Source organism: Taudactylus pleione, unplaced genomic scaffold (genome assembly GCF_031769625.1).
Source record: "Taudactylus pleione unplaced genomic scaffold, aTauple2 ptg000260l, whole genome shotgun sequence".
In the NCBI taxonomy this organism is placed as follows: domain Eukaryota; kingdom Metazoa; phylum Chordata; class Amphibia; order Anura; family Myobatrachidae; genus Taudactylus; species Taudactylus pleione.
The window spans coordinates 560,852-582,616 of NW_028284662.1; the positions used below are offsets into that span (position 1 = coordinate 560,852).

Genomic DNA, 21,765 nt, shown 5'->3' on the forward strand with positions numbered 1-21,765 from the left:
TGGTCAGAGTGAATGACAGTCGGAAGAAGTGGCTTGAGATGATTAGCTATAAGTTTGGCATATAGCTTGACATCCACATACAAAAGAGAGATCGGGCAATAGCTCGCTGGCAGGGATGGATTCTTGCCCTCCTTGGGAATCACTGTGATGTGTGCTCCGAGCGACTGATCATAGAGCGGGGTATGCAGTGATACAGCATTACATGCCTGTAATAACAAAGGCAAAAGGGTTTCTTGATATGCTTTGAAGTAGGACACCGTAAACCCATCAGGACGAGGACTTTTGCCAGATGGGGAGGTTTTAATAGCAGCAGAAAATTCTGCTCCTGTAAATGCAGAGTCAAGAGACTGTGTCACCACTTTTTCTTCTAGATAATTCTGGATCTCCAATTCTCGGCCCTCCGGATCCGATCCCGAACAAGTCGGAGTCCATCCCAACTTTAACCAAGCACACAAACCAATTAGGATTTTATTCCAGATAAGCAAATAACCCTCTCCATGCTGGTGTAACTGCAGGAGAGAGCACAAAATTAAAAATGTTAAAACCAATTTTTCCGCGTGTCGGTTCACCCTACTCACCCACCCAGCTGCTGTGTGGCTCGGGCTTCCACCCGGCACCACACTAAGTGCCGGAAAACAGCCGACCGCCACAGCTACCCTTGGTCTCTGGTGCTGTATTCATTGGCAGGTCCTCACCGCACAGGATGCGTCCAGCAAGTGTGCTCCATGTACGGGCCACCAAATGTCACATGGCGGGAAGAATCCTGTCCAGCAGTATGGTAAAACAGTGGATCGTTTATTCACTCCAGCTTAGCAGCCACTGCACAACAAGCAGCAAGTCTGGTATTACCGCAGGTCACAAACACCATACAAGAAGAAGCAGTAACAGTACCAGGTTTGCCACTCTGACTTACAGACAGCAAGCATAAGATATGTGGACCTTCCAGATCCTGGCATCCTAACACTAACCACCACCCCAGCCTATCGCCTGGCCAGCTTATCCAGCGTCAGGAGCACTGTGTTCTGCTTCCAGCAAAGCCTTAAGCACAGCTCACAGATGGTGCTGATTGTTTGGTTGTGAACCCCAACAACCTGCAAAACCTGGAATGGACCAGATAACCAGCCTAAATTCAGGTAATCAAGTGGTGAATATTGCCTCTGTCTTGTGGCACAGTGGCCTCCCTGCCACTATATATAGTGGTTAGCAACAGATTTTGTTTTTGATGAAGAACAATATAGAGGTGTTACTAAACAAATAATAAATGTAGCAGTAGAATAGCACCCAAGGCACTGGGTGGAGCCTTGTTGATACAAAGAGATAACATATGTAATATACCAAACTAACTGGGCACAAAGCTGCCGACCAATGGTTGAAAGCCAAACAAAAACAGGGAAAGGGAAATGGAATGGCGCTATGTGGAAAAAGAGTGGGTGTATTTATTTACAAAATACACCCCACACTCATTGCACATAGCGCCATTCCCTTTCTCTGAGGGACCACAACAAATATCAAAGATATCTGCTGCAGTCCCTTCCTTCTTATATCCAGGACATGGATTTACAGGTTGAGTCTCCCATATCCAAATATTCCGAAATACGGAATATTTTCAGCATGACTGAGATAATGAAACTTTGATTTTTGATGGTTTAATGTACATAAACTTTGTCTAAGGCACAAATTATTAAAAATATTGTATAAAATAACCTTAAGGCTGTGTGTAAGGTGTATATGAAACATAAATTAATTTCATGTCTGTACACAAACTTTTTTTGATGCACAAAATTATAAAAAATATTGTCTAAAATGACCTGCAGGCTGTGTGTATAAGGTGTATATAACACATAAATGCATTCTGTGTGTATATTTGGGTCCCATTCCCAAGACATTTCATTATAATATGCAATTATTCCAAAATACGGACTATTCCGATATCCAAAATACTCCTGGTCCCAAGCATTTTGGATATGGGAGACTCAACCTGTATTTGTTTTGCATACAGGGAAAATACTGGCTACTTTTGCATGTAGCGCACAAACGCAAGACTGCTCTCTTTTTACACTGCAATTGTACTGCTTTTATTTTATAATTGAGGCCTAATGCAAATTAGCATCTGGATAAACCACATTGTAATGCAAAAGATGCTACAAATATCTGGACAAATTTATTTTTACACTGCAATCAAGATTTATATTTAACTTTGTCCCCCACCCCCATGAGGGCCACATGACAAGGTGCAAATGTTTGCCATCTTTCAGCAATAAAATAAGTAAATCAAATAGTGGCAGCAATACTGCCATTGCAACATGCATTATGGTGGCATCTAGTCGCTGCAAGGCATCCAGTCGATAGTTCAGAGGTTCTGTGCTGTGAACACTGCTTCTGTATGTCCACAGCCGTATTGACTTAATTAACATTGAATGGCCATCAGAAACAAGCATGTGATGCTGGCATCAAATGGAAAAACAATTTCCATTGAGTGGGGAACATCGATGTTGCCAACCATCCCTATTACTAACTCTGGGCCTGACTCAGCAGTGCACTGCCGATCACAGATTCCCGATGTTTGAGAATCTGCGCATTCGCAGGACCTGTTCTGCGCATGTGCGGGTGTGTGATCACCCATGCAGTCCGGCAGCATACTGTCAGTGATTGACAGTCTGCTGCCGTTTCAGGGTGGTCTCTCAGCCGGACGATGGTAGTGCAGATGATTGGATGCTGCGTCCTAGGACGTAGCTCGGATCAGTAATGCATGCAGGAGGCACGACGCCTCCTGTTGCATTGTCATATTAATGCTACCACGTTAGCAGCTGCAATAACCTCTGTGTCCGCAGCTGAATAACCCCCTCTGAATCATGCCCTGAGTGAAGTGATAAGTTTCCATGTTCTTTATACGACTTATGTTTTAAACACGTAACAACCATATCAGGGTGGTGCTAAAAAAAAGACAGGAAAGAGGAAAAAAAGATGCAAATGTTCCATTGGGTGACTTCATGGTTTTCACAATCACCACCTATACAGTCCACATATTCATCTGAATTGATGTAGACGGCATGATCATAAAGGTTAAGAAAATATTTTGTAATATTTTATGATGCCCGAATGGGCTATACTATGATGAGACCTTCCATAATTAAACATGTTCTACTACCTATTGATGTTCAATTTACAATTGCCTATTATTACTATTATCATTTATTTATATGGCGCCACAAGTGTTCCGCAGCGCCTTACATAGTACATAAACAAATTGTAGACAAGCAACTTACAGAACAATACAATACAATGTAGGACATGGATAATAAACATTGCTACATTAGCGACCATAACAAAGAGATAAGCAAAAGAGCATAAGCAACCAAGTTAGCGTTCCCGCTAGGTTGTTTTAGCGGGGCACGGCACCCTGCCCTCCAGAAAGAGAGCAAAAAGCGCCCTGCCCTCACAGCCTGCGGGTGCCGTCTTCACCCGCGGGTCGCAGTGTCCCGCGGGTGGGGAAATATGCGGTGACCCGGTCACCGTCGGAGAATAGACACCGGGCGCATGTGCCCGGCATCTATTCTCCCTGTTGGCAGCGCTTGGGGGCTGCCCGGCGTGTCCGGAAGTGCCGGGCACGCCCCCAAGAGCAACGAAAAGGGGACACGTCTTATAGACACACACCCTTTTCAATGGCCATGCCCTTTTCCAGCGCGCGCGTGGCAACGCCCTCTCTAGCTCCGGCGCCCTGCTTGCCGCAGGAGCTAGAGTGAACACTACAAGTGTTAGGTACCCTAGTGGTGAGTAAGAAGTAGATGAGACTAAAGTAGAGAGAAGCACAAGAGGGTAGAGGGCCCTGCTCGTAAGAGCTTACATTCTAAAAGATGTTACACCCCCTTTTGGAAATAAAATGAATGATTATTTGGATTTGCTGCCTTTATTCAGTTAGTATTAGATCCATAAATGTTATGTATTGGGCGGATTGAGAGGAGCACGCAATGCTTGTCACTACTACGATCACTTAAGACGCCGGGGGCCTCTCCTGCTGCATAGGAATTCACAGAGGATAATTAGGAGGTACCCAGAAAGCGGTCCCGACACACCTATGTTTTTCTAGCCACCCCGTTACGTGCCATAAATGCTGGCTCCCTGTCACTCACTTTGCAAATAAATCCTCTCTGCGAATATCGTTGATAACCAGTCGCTTCGTATACGTCCAACATTGACGCTGTGTGCATCTCTCAAACAGGCCCTGTTACTTAATTATATGTTGTGCGACTTTGTATGTTTTATATATTTTTAATGTTTTCCTAATAAAAAATGCAAATATTGTAGTCTTCATTGCATTATAAAAAACTAGCCTAGTATTTTTTATATGGGCCTCATACCAATGAGCTGCCCTAGGGCCCCAATAATCTACAGTACGACACTGAGCCAAGGGATGCTGGTCCATCCAGTCTGGAGGCATCAACACACTCTCAGAACAGAAAAGTGGGGTACTCTAGGGTGGATTTACAGCATACTTGCCTACCCTTCCCGATAATCGGGTGCTGCTCCCGGCCCCCCGGAAGGGCAGGCAAGCCTCCCGGCGGCCGCTGACCCCTCCGACCCCCCTCTTCTACCCCGTGGTAACCTTAGAAACACCCATAGCAGGGGGGGAGTGGCGGTGATGCGATTCACGCTGAATCGCGTCATTTTGGCCCCGCCCCCTGCTTCACGCCTGTAATATCGGCTTTGTGTGGCGGGTGCAAAATGACGTGATCACCTGGCCTCCCCCACGCTCCGCCCACAAATGACAGTAAGCCATACAGCCCGGCCTCCTTGTGCCGGCAACACCCCTCAGCCATGCCGATCTGGCTGCTCCCTCCTGGAAAGGGCAGCCAGAATATCGGCAACCATGATCTACGGACATTCCCAAGTTGTGTTCTGGTGCCCAATGATTGATTGTTACACCTCTGGCACAAACTGCGATGCTGAAGTTAAAACGAAAATGTAATTAAAGGAAAAATGCAGTAAAAAACCCTGTTTTCGGTGGTTTTACCGCATTTTCGTATGTACTAAGCCCCGGCCGCCCTATTATCGGTGCAGAAGGTAATGCCAGAAAACATGCCATTACCCTATAGAAGCCTATGGGCTTCTTACCGCATCCCTCACCCGACGCTTCGCCGCCCCCACTCACCTTAGTCTCCTGGTCGCCGACCCGTGCTCCTCCTGGGTCCTCCGCCTCCTTATCGTCTTCCGGGTGCAGGGAGAAGGAGGAGGAGCCCGGGACTTCTTGCACAGGTCACCAGCAGGAAGTACCCAGGACTCGGAGGGGGCGGAGTCCCACGGAGACCCCCCTCACCAGGCATCGGCTGCTTCATAAAGGGCAGCTCTTATCGCAAGAGCTGTCCTTTGCGATACTAATCGCATATGCGATGAGCAGGTTGAGGTGGGAGATGCAGGGGCATAGCAAAAAGAATAGTGTCATCACAGCCCAGCCCACACTGTGGAAAGCTGCAATTTGAGGCATCAGGAAGTGGGTGGGTGGGTGGCCCTGATGACGGGATTCACATCATCAAGCCTCCAGACCGACTAACCTATATTATATTACTAATGTACTCGTCTTATTCAAGACACAATTTCACATCTTTCCATGAAAACGTCCCAATATACACTACCGTTCAAAAGTTTGGGGTAACCCCGACAATTTCGTGTTTTACATGAAAACTGACTCTTATTAATCAAATGAGTTGCACAATGAATAGAACATATAGTAAACACATTGGCAAGGTTAGAAATAATGATTTTTATTTGAAATAATAATATTGTCCTTCAAACTTTGCTTTCGTCAAAGAATGCTCCTTTTGCAGTAATTACAGCATTGCAGACCTTTGGCATTCTAGCTGTTAATTTGTTGAGGTAAACTGAAGAAATTTCACCCCACGCTTCCTGAAGCACCTCCCACAAGTTGGATTGGCTTGATGGGCACTTCTTGCATGCCATACGGTCAAGCTGCTCCCACAACAGCTCAATGGGGTTGAGATCTGGTGACTGTGCTGGCCACTCCATTACAGACAGAATACCAGCTGCCTGCTTCTTCCCTAATAGTTCTTGCATAATTTGGAGGTGTGCTTTGGGTCATTGCCCTGTTGGAGGAGGAAATTGGCTCCAATCAAGCACTGTCCACAGGGTATGGCATGGCGTTGCAAAATGGAGTGATAGCCTTCCTTATTCAAAATCCCTTTCACCTTGTATAAATCTCCCACTTTACCAGCACCAAAGCAGCACCAGACCATCACATTACCTCCACCATGATTGACAGATGGTGTCAGGCACTCTTACAGCATATTTTCACTTGTTCTGCATCTCACAAATGTTCTTCTGTGTGATCCAAACACCTCAAACTTCGATTCGTCTGTCCATAACACTTTTTTCCAATCTTCCTCTGTCCAATGTTTGTGTTCCTTTGCCCATATTAATCTTTTCCTTTTTTTGGCCAGTCTCAGATAAGGCTTTTTCTTTGCCACTCTGCCTAGAAGGCCAGCATCCCAGAGTTGCCTTACATGTTGACACTGGCGTTTTGCGGGTACCATTTAATGAAGCTGCCAGTTGAGGACCAGTGAGGCGTCTATTTCTCAAACTAGAGACTCTAATGTGCTTGTCTTCTTACACAGTTGTGCACCGGGGCCTCCCACTTCTCTTTCTACTCTGGTTAGAGCCTGTTTGTCCTGTTCTCTAAAGGGAGTAGTACACACCGTTGTAGGAAATGTTCAGTTTCTTGGGAATCTCTCGCATGGAATAGCCTTCATTCTTAAGAACAAGAATAGACTGTCGAGTTTCACATGAAAGTTCTCTTTTTCTGGCCATTTGGGGAGTATAATCGAACCCACAAATTGGATGCTTCAGATACTCAACTAGCTCAAAAGAAGGCCAGTTTTATAGCTTTTCTAACGTGCAAACCTGTTTTCAGCTGTGCCAACATAATTGCACAAGGGTTTTCAAGGGTTTTCTAATCATCCATTAGTCTTCTAACGCGCTTAGCAAACACAATGTACCATTAGAACACTCAAGGGATGGTTGCTGGAAATGGGCCTCTATACACCTATGTAGATATATCTTTAAAAACCAGACGTTTGCAGCTAGTATAGTCATTTACCACATTAACAGTGTATACAGTGTATTTCTGATTCATTTAATGCTATCTTCATTGAAAAAAACTGTGCTTTTATTTCAAAAATAAAGAAATTTCTAAGTGACCCCAAACTTTTGAACGGTAGTGTTAAGTGAAAGAGCACATTTCTCCATACTACACATTATACCCCAAGGGTCATAGTTTGCAAAGCCCTCTCTGATTTAGGTGGCCAATAAGGCAGTTTGGTCCAATGTACATGTATGGCCATATCTGACATAGATCCAGCAGTCAAGTACTCAGATCCAGTAGTCAAATCAACCAGTGTATGTACAGCTTAAGTCTGCTTACACATGGGCGTTTATTTTACAGATTAGTTAACACAGCAGATATGGTAACACTGATAACATAATGGTATTTAAGAAAGAATACACAAGCCTTGGTAAGCGCATATATAGTGCTTTAATTACTTTCACTGTTGTCTTACTTTGTTTACTGTTTGTGCTCGTTAGCTTCTCCATACAGTTCTATGGGATGGAGGATGAACAAATATGACTTGTCCCAAGCTTGTCTTTGGGGCCTATTTATCAAACAATATTTGTGGGATATCAACTGAAAACACCCGTTTTCATGGGCTATCCACAAATACTAAGGATTTTGTGGATTTATGTTTTAGAGATATCAGCTGCGACCCCAAAGCAGCCCCCACTTTTGCAAAGTGCCATTAACTTTCTGTTGTGTAGTAAGATAAATGCAAAGAGGTTCATTGGGGTGTGTTTGGGAAAGGGATTATCAGTTGTCCTGATCTAGTGCTGGAATCTCTCATCCAAACAGGGAATCCTGGGGTACCAAGCATGGGCAAAACATGTGGGCTTTCCCAAATTCACAAATAAAGCTGTTTACTTATATAAAAACTGTCATTCGCAGCACTAGTTGTGCATTAATAATAATATAGAAACCAGATGATTCAATATAATGCAATGTTCATATTTACAATATGAGCCAAAAAAAAAGGAAAGTGGTGGGATGTTACTAAGGGCCCCATATAACAACAATATATAACCCCTTTTGTAATACCCTTAGAAGTGCTTGCCGGTAAATTCATACATATACACAAAGATAAATACATAAAATGCATTGTATTTTAATGACAGGATGCTGTAGTTGATGTGTTTACACGGATAGGAAACTGGAGGTTGCCAATATATATTTATGTGGTCATGTTGCTTTGCTTATAAGGGATCCAGGTACTGGTTAATATGTATATACAGTGCCTCATTACAAATACAGTGCATTTGGACCTGTTAACCCCTTCTTGGGGAACATTGGAGTGAACTACCCCCGCAGGGGGAGCAAATGGAGCCTGCTGCCCACTCTTGGCATTAAGGGAACCAGCGGCACGCGGCCAAGGACAAGACGGCCCAACTGTTATGAGGGGAATTCTTCCCCCCTTTGGGTTACACAGGTGGCCAGTGGAGAGAGCGGCGCGTGCTGTGAGCGGGAAGCTGACCGGCACGCGACCGCTAATATATAAGAGGACCCGCGGGGACTGCCGGGAAGAGTCTGCTTGAGGTAAGCCAGCGTAAGGGAGGAAACGCTGCGCTTGTTGAGTTGAATAAGGGGAAAGCGGGACCTACCGGTAGCTGTGGAGCGGAGCCGCAGGACTCCGTGTAGCGTCTGCCGGGACCGGAGCTGCTTAGCGACTGGAGGCATTCCCGGAGGAGGTCGCACCAGCCGGGCACCGCCTCCAAACCTCCCTCTGCACAGAGACTGACAGCTGGGGAGCCGAGCGGCTACTGCGGGGGCGTGAACAGATGGAAGCGGCCTCACCAGTGGAACCGCCCGGTCTCCTCCCTCTGCACAGAGATTGACAGCCAACAGTACAGGTCTGTCAAATCTTTATACACTGGCACTTTAACACTATATGAACTGCTCAGTACATGCATCATAGTGAAGTTCTAGTCAAACTTCCAGTTAACTCTCGCCCTGTCAGCTCAGGAGAGGTTTAGATGCGAGGCAATAGATTCTTGTGACTCTTAAGCAGGATATCTTATAAACCCAGCAGTTACAGCTGTTATAACGTGAACTATAGTTTACCTAACTGTGAATAAAGCCAGAAGGAGAATTAGCAGAACACTTTCAGCTAACATCAGGTCAGAGTTGGGCAGGGAGAGAACCGTAAGGTCATCTCAGCAGGCATAATTAACCCTGTGACTGCAAAATTAAAGAAAAAGCATCTATCCTTGGCATAGTTAGCAAAGAATTTATCTATAGCTCAGAAGGGCACCGTACGTTCATTACAGCATTAACAGCGAGTGGAGTTACCATTTTCTCACAACCCATTTACAGGGAACTTAGCCAGGAAAGGCTGCTACAATTTATTACACCCCATCTATAGCATTGCAGGACTTTGTATTGTCTGAGGATCTATAGACTTCTTCTCTACTTAAGATACACATCATCCCAGGCAACGGTATACCCATATCAAACTGATACAGTTAACTCTGGCATGCAGAGATATAACAAAGAGATTAGTGCATTAGAGGTTCAGGTGCACCTGAAAGTAATCAATTGTGTCATTTGGGGTCCAATTATTGCAGAAGAAGGTGATCTTGTATGCTCTTTTGTGTTTAACCCATTGCTCCCGTAGGTGGATCAAGTATCCTGCGTTCCTGTTTAATAAATATTACTCGGACCAGAGAGTTACTTTCATTCTCAGAAAAGTGTCCATTATATTGTTTTTTCTGAAATGTATTAATGTATTGTATTGTATAATATTGTTGCTATAAACTGTTTAATTGAATTCAATTGCCTTGTGAGGATTGGAGAATAAAAAACTGTCAAGCACATTGGTAAGCAAATTGATTGAAAGAAAACGCATCACACTACGCAAACTCAATTCTATCATTCTAATTGTTTAGTACACTTTAGCACTCGCTAAAGGGGTTATGTCATCTTTTCAGTATTCAACAAACAAAGGTAATCTAAACTTACCGCTGTTAGTCACTGCATCGCTCGCCATCTTTAGATGGCGAGAGGAATGTGGTCCCCATTGTGGGGACCCAGCTGCAAAGCCTTTCAGGCACTGTCGGGTCCCTGCCGGGTGAAAGGTCATGAGTCTGCACAGACTGACCGTCGTGCATGCGCATGACATAGAAGCCCGTCGCTAGCAATGATAGGCTGCCAGCAGGTGAAAGGAGGATGCCGCCGGACCTTGCCGACGAGGAAAGTAAGGATGAATACCTGTGGTATATCCATTCATATCACTGCGATACTAAACCCGCTGGTTTTAATGTTTGTTAATAAATGTGGCCCTGAAGGTGAAATCTAAACAAAGGGTAAATTGAAGAAATAAAGAAGTATAGACATAATAACCACTTAGGGGCCTATTTATCATTAAATATTTGCGGCATATTCATATAACCATTTTCGGGGGACATCCCAAAATATTAAGTATCTTCCTAATGTACTGTGGAGGGATCGCAGCAGATATCGCTTCCATTTCTGATAGCAGCCACAACCCCCATAGGTTTCTATGGAGGGAAGCAATGCTGTCAGATTTACCAAGCTCCGGAATACCCCACAGCTTACACCATCTAAAGATGGCATTGTCCTGCTGTAGCCTATGCATACCTCCCAAAATGATCCATTCTGGTCTTCGACTTCCCTCTTAATTTACGATTGCTGTTACCTGTGTTGAAACGCCTTTCTCATCAATTATCTAGTTAAACACTGGTAACAGCAATCATAAATTAAGAGGGTAGTCCTGGAAAAGAGTATTTTGTCCCTCCTGGAATGGGTCATGTTGGGAGGTACGTTATGGAATACACCACAGGTTCTCAAACTCGGTCCTCAGGACCCCAAACAGTGCATGTTTTGCAGGTCTCTTCACAGAATCACAAGTGAAATAATTAGCTCCTCCTGTGGATCTTTTAAAATGTGTCAGTGAGTAATAACTACACCTGTGCACCTGCTGGGTGACTTGGAAAACGTGTACTGTGGGGGTCCTGAGGACCGAGTTTGAGAACGACTGGGATACACTTCGCAAAATTTACCGGGACAAAGTTCCAGATGAACTCTCCCTGGGAATGGCCGCCGCACACAGTAGTCCCAATAGAGTGTATAGAAGAACGCTGATGCAGATACTTAACTCTGAGCACATTGCAGGGACGGGATCCTTTGTGACCCCATGTCCCTGTGTATGCTATTTAATACATTCAGGTGCTATTATCTCATACTGTAATGCAATCATGGGTGCTAATCTCAGGCCCAGATCGCATTGTGTATGTGATTATTGATAAATAGTTTATATTTCTATTAAAATGGAAATCTATATAGTATATGAATAATATACTGCTTTTATACCGTATTTCCGGGTCTGCCCACAGGTTGGAACAGGGTTCCAAACCGGATCAGACCCGGAATTTCCCTGGCGCTGACCCAGGATATTCCTGAGCCGGCGCCGATCACACCGGAGCCGAGTCTACAGAGACCCAGCTTTTCCGGCGTTGAAGTGGACGCTTGGAGATGACGTAATCTCCAAGCGCCACTGAAGCCGGCAGGTATGCAGCAGGATCCAGGTCACCGTGACCCGGATCGTTCCGTTTACACTGCAAGGTTTCACGGGTTATTCCCGTGTTAAACCTTGCAAGTTACCTAGGTTGGATTGCTGGGTCACTCGACCGGGTTTTAGCTCTGGTGTAAAAGGGGCATTATAGAGTTGTAAAACAGAAAGCAATACCGAACATTTGTCACTGGGGATAAGAGCTGTCGATCACTAAAGTACGAGTAGTTTATAAACATGAAAATTCTGTCAGTTCCACAAATGGTTCAGTAAAGTTATGTATGTGGCGCTCCCATTACATCCCCCATCCACATATTAAGTGTCATACATGATAATACTCAAGTATTGGGAACACAGAGATGGCTCCTATGTATAAGAAACGTTGGTGATTTATGGATTCCTATATGTTATTACCAATAATTAGGCTTACCATACTATCACTTTAAACCGGGACACTAATGAATACACAGATTCTGTGGCTGGCTGACTTCAAGTCTGCATTTCACCTGGTTTTAATAAGCCACAGAACCTGTGTAATTCACGTGTCCCAGTTTAAAGGGATAGTATGGTAAGCCTAACAAAAATCCAAGTCCATATGGTTTGTCTCGGCAGAACTGCAAACAATAACAACAAATATTTAAACATTAATAATAACTATAAATTGGACTACATGGTGCATTTCCCTTCTGATGTACCTTCTAACTATCAGGACAAAGGCTGGAAGTTGTTCAGAAGCAGGTTAATCTAGAGCTAAGAAAGCTTTGTCTGCGGGCTTCCTAGCACGCCGAGTCCACAACAATAACTGTGCTGCATGGCTACAAGGCACATTCACATGCTGCCTGCTCTGCAAGGCGTTTATGCAAAGTAGCCCCCTCCTCCCTGTTATGAAGGTGTCTCCGGAGCCTGCTTTCCCAGACTCGCCTACAGGGGAGGAGCGATTGGGAGCTGATATAATGCTGTGTGGGAACAATGAACCCGGGCAGATTCAGCGCCGTGTCCAAGGAAGCGTGCAGGGATCTCTGGGGTAAGACAGAGCATGTTGTGATGGAAGAACATAGGTATACTGAGGGTGACCCGTCCTTGTAAGGCGCAAGGAAAATCCCGTGTTGTATTTGCATATAGGTACTTAATCCTGCTCCTAAAGTGTCGGGTGTAGGAAGTGAGTGTACGGAATTTTTTTGGAGTAATGAGTTTTTGTTTTGGACGCCTACAGTATTGCTTCTATTTGCTTACGATTAGTGACCACATTTTGAGGGCTCTTCATTTACCTCTTGTATCCCAAACTATACTCTTGCTTAGTAGTTTAAGCCCCTATTTTTATTCGTGTCACTTTTTTTTTTTTTCTTTCGAGTCCCAATTCTCATTCATTTGTGATTCACCAATACCGTTCTGTCACTGTCATGTTCATAAGTCTTTCCTCCAGTCTGGGCAGTTATTACACTTCTGCCCCAATATAGCTGTCAAACCTATTATATTAAAAACTGCCCTGCTCTGATACAATAGTTACCGCTACAATACCTCTGTCCCTTCTATTTCCCCCACCCCCCCAAATAAAAAACAAAGCACCTGCTCTGTTTACTGGATGCCAACCCCAAAAATGCCAGCTGACTTCCTCAATCAAACAATAATGGGAACTGCTTTGCTGTCAGTCTTCCAAAACAAAGTGTAACCACTCTTTATAGCTGTCCCCATTATTTCTATGCTGTCATCCCTCTCTAGACTCAAGTATTATGTAACTGACCCTGCCACACACCTACATCACATTAACCTCAATGTTTTCAATACTTGTCCTCTCCTCTGTTTTGCTGCCCTGATTCTTTAATAACCAATTGAGAACATATGTTCCTTCTACAACTGAACTGCTCCTGTGACTGTTCCCACCCCACTCTTCTGGTAAATTATTCCTTTTAATCTTTTCCAGGACAATGGATCTTGGCTGTTATAATACGCACTATTTCTATGATGTGGATCTGAAGGAGGATTTTTATCGCTGCATTGCTCCTAGTGAGGATATCTGGAAGAAATTTGAGCTTGTACCTGGCTGCTCTCAAACTAATGCAGGATGTCTAGGTGGCAGTGATGCTAACTGGGGGTCAGAGATAATGGATTTGGGTTGGGAGTCCCCTGTCAAACTCTCTGGACTTAGTTCTGTGGTTCTCTTAAAAGACTGTATGTGGAGTGGTTTCTCAACCCGGGAACACCTGGAAAAAGTCATCAATGAACGTTTTTCAAGTGGTACTGCGAAATGTGTCCCGGATGGTGAACTACTGGAACCTACAGTCAGCCCTGTAGAACAGACTACATCAGCAGCTGGTTTACCAGCACTCATTCCAGAAAAGATTCCTAATTCATCTGGCTCTGAAAGTACCAGTGACTCGGGTAAGGGCATAGAACGGACACACGAAGAACTATTTTGGTGATGGGAGAATGATTATGCATTTACTGAATGGTGACACGAATGTGTTGAAAGATTTTCCACACTTTTTGAATGCTTTTATTTAAAGCCACATGGCATCATCTGTATATGCCAGTCTTTGGTTAGTATACAGCTGCCATGAAGCATGTCTGGGGTGGATCTCTTGTAATAGAAATGCTACTTCCTTATAGTTGACAAGTTGGTACCTGCAGTCTGTACACACCTAATGCCCGCAGCAGGTGTACAACAGGCAAATAGCTACCTTCATTACCAGCTGTCACTGCATATGTGTGCAGAACTGTTTTGTCTTGCTCATTGGGTTTAAAGACTGGTCTTTCTGAACATCAGTGGCAAGTAGGCTTGCACTGACCTAATAAACTTCAGGTACACCCATGATAACTTGTAACATTGCATTGAATGGACTGACGCTATAGAAGACTTGATTATTGAGAATTCTTCAATACTTTTCTGTAAATCTTTTAAATACTTAGGGGTATATTTACTAAGTAATTGATTTTATTTTATATATATATATATATATATATTTTATTTTTTTTTTCAACATTTTTGTCTGCCTTATGTAAAAGGGTGATAATAGTAACTGCAATTTCAGGCTTATTTTGAAATAAATATTGATCTTAAATCGGGCAGGCAAAGTGGCCTATGTATCAAAGCTTGATTAGAGAGAAAATTGAGAGAAGTATTAACCAATCGGCTCCTGTCATTTTTCCAACACCGCTAATAAAATGTAAGTTAGAAGCTGATTGGTTGGTGATTTATCTCTCTCAAATTTTCTTTCTCATCAAGCATTGATGCACAGGCCCCCTAATCTGCAAAAATCAATGTTTTTCTAAAGTGTGTTTAAAACTTCTGAAAACCATTGTGTTATTTTTTTTTTTTAGTTTTTTTTTCTTTCAGATTTTTCCTGCCCGATTTAAACGAGAATATTTCATTCAAAACAAGCCTGAATTAGCATTTACTATTCTTTTACACATGGCCAGCAAAATCAAATTGTCAGTTTTGAAAATACATTGCTTAGTAAATATACACCTAAGTCCCAAAATGATTCAGCATTTTCATAATCCTAAAAACGTGTGAAAGGGGTGAACAAAATACTGTTCACTGTGTGAGCCTTGGTTTCTGTAATGTCTTGCTGCTCATCCCCATACAGCACTGCTTTATGTATTGTATGTTTTATTTAAGGAAATCAGTGCATTGCCTGGTACAGCTTGTAAATGTTATCTTTATTTCTATTACATTTATTGTAGCTGTGGCTTTTTTTTTTTTTTATATATCTTTCCTGTGTTAACGTATGTTACACTGCAAATAGTTGGGAATTATGTGTAATATATTTGGAAGCAGGGTAATGTTAGTGCATGTGCATTGTGTAGAACCTCCCCTCCACCCAGCACTATAAAAGTTACACAATGTAGAAGTGCTTTCAGATGAATAGAGCAGCCACATGGCCAGACAAAAAGCAACAGCTTGCAGCCGGCAGGGGTCAGACACTATCTTCAGCCAATAGAGAGAGACCCAGCATTTGAATTGAGAGCATTAGACCAATTGAAGTCCTTGGACATGTGACTAGGATTTATTAATGGGGAAATGAGCCTATTCACAATTACATCCTTTGTGGTGTCTCTTTTGTATTGAACTGCAGACACCCTTCCCCCTATGCCTCACCCATTTGTACAGCCTCCTGCACATGCTGCCAGATCTAACACTCCCCTTCATTTCATTGCTATGCTGTCCAACCCTTTGTTTGGTTGTGACTTACAATCTATTGTACTGCAGGCTGCAAAGGCATTTAACACTACAGAATTGTTGATCTTAAATTTTAAATCCAGTTTTGTTATACTCTAAAATAATCATTACTGAATTTGAATTAGGAATTCCCTATTACAAGTGGGACAGTCCTCTTTTAAGCTTGGCCAGTAAATGTTTGGTGTGGTGTTATATTTGTATTCTAAAATGTACAGAACTTGGGATAGGTTGTTGGAAAATCAAAGCCCATGTGGCAGCCTAGCAAACTATTGGCTTATAGAATTGTAGCATTTCCTCATAAAATGAACCACTTTGAGTACTCCTGACCTTTGTTATAGAACAATGAGGATATATCACTAGCTACAGATGAGTCTGGATTTTTTGGTGGTTATATATATATATATATATATATATATATATATATATATATATATATATATATAATTTTTTATAATATACAGCAACTTTCTTCTCCCAAACCAATAATTATAAATGATCGCTATCTCTCAATAGCTATTTATAACATGTCTGGAATGGAATCAAGTTTTTTTTTTTTTTTTTTTTTTTTTTTTTTTGAAGCATGTAAACAGTCCCAGATTTAGGGGCTCATGTACTAATAATTGCAGACCGGCTGCAATTTATCTATACAGCCGGGGATCTTTTCAATTATAATGAAAATATCCCCACTATTTACTATAAGGGGGAACTTTCAGGGACAGCAGTAGCGGTAACCACTGTCCCTGTGAGTTATAGTGCTTGCTTATTGTAGAAGTCTTTCACAGAAGTGAGGCTTCCCCAGGGAAAGCTCATGCGCATTGTCTGCTACCGCAGCTTGTTTGGGGCGGTGGGAGAGAGATCGAAATATCGCTCTCGTGCTTCTGGAGCCTCCATGAGCTTACAGTAGTTTACACTATCTGAAGATGGTTTAAACTACTGGGGCTAAACTCCAAAGAGCTTAGCTTTTGGAGTTTAGTACATAGGGGTCAGATCGTAGTCCCCATTGATAATGGTCTGTGATCTGCAGTGCTCATTAGTACTTTGCTAGAGATTTTGATGAAATCTCCTGCATTGTTCTTTTAGTACATAACTACAGTACAAAAAACTATATGTAAAATAAAAAAGCTTGATGCATAGGCCCCTTAATGTTTACAATGTGCTCTTATAGAGCTATGACATTATGTCAGAGGCACAGAAATCAAACCAAAAGTTTTAAGCATTTTAAGTGTATGTAGCTTTACTATAATATCAATGTTGACTATTTATTTTCTTCCCCCTCCATCAGAGGATGAGATTGATGTGGTAACAGTGGAAAAGAGAAAATCATATCGTGGTCGCCAGCCAGTGACTATAACTGTTCGTGCAGATCCACTGGATACTACAACCAAGCTTTTCCACATTTCAATTCACCAGCAGCAACATAACTATGCTGCACGTTTACCCCCTGAGCCAAGCCCTATCTCTCCCCAACACTGTCAGTCTCCCACTGAAGAAGAGCCTGGTGAAGTAAGCTGCCCTTCTCTACCACCCTACAGCCCCCCTCTGTCTAGCTCCCCTCCTCCATCTGGTGGTTCAGACAGTGAGGACCTTGCTAAACGGAAAAATCATAACTACATGGAGCGTAAGAGGAGAAATGACTTGAGGTCACGGTTCCTGGCTCTCAGAGAGGAGGTGCCTGGTCTAGCTCGTGCTTCCAAACCACCCAAGGTGGTAGTTCTGAGTAAAGCTACAGAGTACCTTCAGGGCCTGATCAGTGATGAAAAGAGACTTATGGCAGAGAAAGTGAAGCTTCGTTCTCGTCACCAGCAACTTTTGAGGAGGATCTCCAAGTTAAAAGGATGTTAAGAGGGACAAAAGGCAGTCTGTCTGGCACATTTGCACATTTTTGGAGTTATGTCTTGGGATTGCACAAAAGTGAGACTTTCACTCTGGGTCTGAATGCTCCACAGAGTGCAAAAGGGAGAATGGGCTTGTCCTGTTTCAGGTGAATCTTTACGGTTCCTCGGGTTCTGCATAAAACTTGTTTCCTCTTGGCTAAATATGAGAATTCTGCATTGATATTTTTGTTTTACCTGCCTTCTTATGAGACCTCAAATTTATCTAACATTTTAAAGGCTAATCCTTCACCCAAGTGTAGAGGTCACATGGCATGGGGTGATGACCAGGACTATTATCCTGTTAAAGTTTATTATCTTTATTGGATTAAGTCACCTCCTGGTTAGTTCTGTGATGCACTTTATACTGTTGATCTTGCCATGTCTTGTTTGGGACTCTCACCCTCTTGCAAACTTATTAAGTGGCAGATTCAATTAGAAGTGGTGCTTATCGCAGGCTTGTAGCAATGCCTGGGGCTATTCAATTGCAGCTCCCAGGCTGCTTTTACTGCAGAATTGTATTTGCACACTCTTGAGGAGCCAACAGAAATCAGCAGTAAGTAGGGCATTCTGCCCTTGCCATGGCTGCTACCAGCACGTTAACCTCTTGCTCCAGGCACTTAGCCCAGAATCTATGGGTTAATGCACATTAGCCATGGATTTACCATCTGGTGGCAATGGGCTTCTAATTGAATAGCTCCAGGCATTAAAGCTCGAGCTTTGTGCCCACAGTAAGCACCATGTCTAATTGAATCTGGCCCTAAGTACGACCTCTTCCTGATTTGAATATCAGTCTGCCTTGTGTGTGTTTTTTGCAGATATTCCTTTTGCTGGTAGTAATGTTACTACAACTTGTATCCTTCTATAGGGGAAAAAGGGGTTTACAATCTTGACCTGAAGGACTGCCATATCATTGTGGAGGGAACACTGGAACAGTTTTGTGTGAACCACTCTTACCTCACTCTCGTCACTTTACACTAGTTTGTCTGTTTGACTTTTTTTTGTTTTTTTGTACTTTTCTCTGAATTTGCTGCTGCCACCTGCTGGATTTTGTACTGAAAATTTATACTGTATTTTTGTACATCTTTTGAGTAAATTTCAGATTTATCAAAACAATCCTAATGTGTGTTAGCAACTGAAGACTGTAAAACCTTGTTCGTATGTAATGTATTGGCTTAAACTCTCCTGAATCTTGTTCTATTTTTAATGCTGATTACACAGGGCACCACAGCTTCAATATTTGAGCTCAATAAGTCACAATCTTGGTTAAAAATCTGGATATTCATGTTTAGCCACTAGCTCAAATTATCCTTGATATCTGTCCTGTAGATGGCCCTAGTGTTATACAGCTATTGCCTGTTGGCAGATACTTTTGCTGCATAGTATGCCCTATGGGAGAACATGCAATTAAATTATGGTTCTAAGGCACACATACATTTTTAAAAACAGATGCTGCTAACTTAGTCTTCAAAAATATACAAACCACAAACCCTAAAATAAACACTTCCAACCAACAATTTTGTGCCTGTGTTTTTGGATCATAGCTGGGAACAGTTGTTCTGGTTCAGTTGCATGTAGTCTGTCCAGAGAAAATTGGAAGAGGTGAATGTAGACCAGACACAAATCAATTGCTGGCGTTACATTTAATTAAGAAACACTTTGTAATGTAAATTTGAGCATTGGGATTGGAATTTATTCCTGGAGTATTCTCTACTTTAGGAGTGTCCACTGTTTTGATTTGCTAAATAAACCAGCTTTGCATGTGATTGATTCTCTGGGTCTGATATATGCAATGAAGCCTGCAATGATGTTGAATGCTTAAGCTTTTGTTTAGGGGGAATGGATCAGTGCCCACTTCTACTACAAAGGGATTATAAGAACATGTGGTAATTGCCTACATTGCAAGTCTGAATTTACTATACTGAAATCTTTATAGGGAAAACTTTGCTACATTTTCTTTTTACCATACAGATTTAGCTCTGTACTTAACCATTGTAGCAGTCGGTCGTTATCGTATATTGTATGTATTATATAGCATTTGCATAGTCTGCAGTGTTATATTTTCTTTTACATGGGGTAACCCTGCAGATGCAAATGTAAGTTGGGGTCCTGGTCTTGAACTTGTGTAGATTTGTATTGCAGAAGATATTAGAAAAAAAAATTATTATTTGGACTTGCCATTAATTATCTAAAATATTCACTGCATTGTACGTTCATGTCCCAGCTTTAAAATGTGAAACTTCAAAACTTATGATCAAAATATCTCTAATACAGAGGATGTAATGAATAAACCTGGCCACACATGTCCTTTCAATGAGGATCCCCTGCTGACAACCATTGTGTAGATTTTGTGAGTAATAACCTAAAAAGTTACATAACTGCAGACAAAGACACATAGGGGTTTATTTACGATCTCTTGGGTTTTTTTTTTTTTTCCCAAGATGCCAATCGCCAGCTTTGACAGACTTTTAGTAGCTAAATAAATGCTAAACCAGGCTGGTTTAGCACTTATTTCTGTTGCTGCTTTAAAACTATTGCTCAAACTGCCCAATAGTAAATATACCCCCTAGTGTTAAGCATTCCTGGTGCTATATCCTAAACACTACTCATTGTGAACTATTCTGTAATCCTCCATCATCAAGGATGTCAATGTAATACATGTTAGTGGTCAGCATAGCAACATGTATGTAATTATAGAATAGGAATGGAAATGATAGGCAGCACCTGTGTTTATCACTGTTACATTTTAAGCCCATCAACAATTGGTGTATTCATTCTTTTTTTTTTTAACTACTTCTATTTTATGGTAAAGGTGCATGAAGTGTATCTTTACTAGCATTTGTAGGCTTTCTGCAACACATGAAAAATGCAGATGGGTCTGGAAACAATTATTTCTAATGCCATACCTCTTCAGTGGGGATAATCCCTAAGGTTTTTGATGGTTACTGTCCCAGCTCTTTGTCTCTAAGTGACCCTTGCACCCATTTTCCATCATTCTTTAGGAAACCATTCACTTTAGGCAGGGGGAGTAAGTCTAGAGCTGTTCTTGTGTATGCTTTTGTAAGCATAATGCTAGTGCCGTTTAACTTCCAGGAATTAGTCATTAGAGCCAAGCACCAAAGGCAAGCAATTTACTAGAACTATTACAAATGTGATTTTTAAACAGTCATTCAGTAAACCAAATCAATGTGTGCTTGCAATACTTAGAATGTTCTTGATTCTGTTTTACCACGCAAAAAAAAAATCCACAAACTGTAAAAAGCTGCATGTTATCCAACAGGTATTCAGAAAAATCTGAAGATGCTGCAGAGGATCCAAACCATAGGAAATAGTTATGTTGTGTAATTTATATTCTAGCTACACAATTACAGCTTTACAGAGCAAAGCTTATGGCTCGTGGCAATGCCTCCAGGTGATTTTCTTTTAACCATCACGTAAAGGTCAGATAGGGGTGACCAAAGAGCTGTAGATACGTTGTTAATACAAATTAACTCCCAACAGATCTATAACATCCATACTTAAAAGCACACCAGCTGCTATGCAACAAACACATCCCAGGCCAGAATGTCCTTACAGCAAAACTGTGTGGCAGGGCATGCTGGGGTGTGTAGTTCCAAAGCATTGGAGAGCTGTAACTAGACATTTTCACACTGCGCAGAGCAGTCCTGCCCCTCCTCCCCCACCAGACCTAGATCTTCATATTATTGTTTCAGTCAGTGGTCGAAGTGGGGCGGTATGACATACCGCCACTTCCCGGCCCTACTTCATTTTAGCCGCAGCAGAGAATGCACCAGTGCTGGGATGCAGTATGGCATCCCAGCGCTGGAACAGTGGCGGCAATGAGTAGAGATGTGTCACATAGGGGACACATCTTGATCGGCGGCAGTGGAGATGCTGGCATGTAGCCGGGACAAAGCAATCATCTGGTCCCGGCTGCATTGTAAGCACTAAGCAGCACACACTGGCTGCAGTGCCAGCCAATCACTGGGTTTGCGGCCAATGAGAAGCTGCTAAGTGGCAGCCTCTCATTGGCTCGCACTACTGCACCAGCAACGAGGACCTGATGCTC

At 42.5% G+C, this 21,765-nt stretch overlaps 1 protein-coding gene across 1 annotated transcript; it reads left to right on the forward strand.

The window, feature by feature from the left end:
* The first annotated feature begins 12,569 nt into the window (after positions 1-12,569).
* On the forward strand, positions 12,570-20,466 carry MYCL (MYCL proto-oncogene, bHLH transcription factor). The gene is made up of 3 exons (XM_088481020.1): positions 12,570-12,669; positions 13,567-14,024; positions 17,108-20,466. Exons 1-3 carry the CDS (start codon positions 12,599-12,601, stop codon positions 17,665-17,667), a joined length of 1,089 nt encoding a protein of 362 aa, XP_088337146.1. The 5' UTR covers positions 12,570-12,598; the 3' UTR covers positions 17,668-20,466.
* The last annotated feature ends 1,299 nt before the right edge of the window (positions 20,467-21,765 follow it).

Excerpts from the sequence above, each read along its gene's own strand:
- MYCL (XM_088481020.1), top strand. The coding sequence starts at position 12,599 with ATGCTGTGTGGGAACAATGAACCCGGGCAGATTCAGCGCCGTGTCCAA. Across the intron at positions 12,670-13,566 it reads AGCGTGCAGGGATCTCTGGG|GACAATGGATCTTGGCTGTT; the intron begins GTAAGACAGAGC and ends AATCTTTTCCAG. Across the intron at positions 14,025-17,107 it reads TGAAAGTACCAGTGACTCGG|AGGATGAGATTGATGTGGTA; the intron begins GTAAGGGCATAG and ends CCCCTCCATCAG.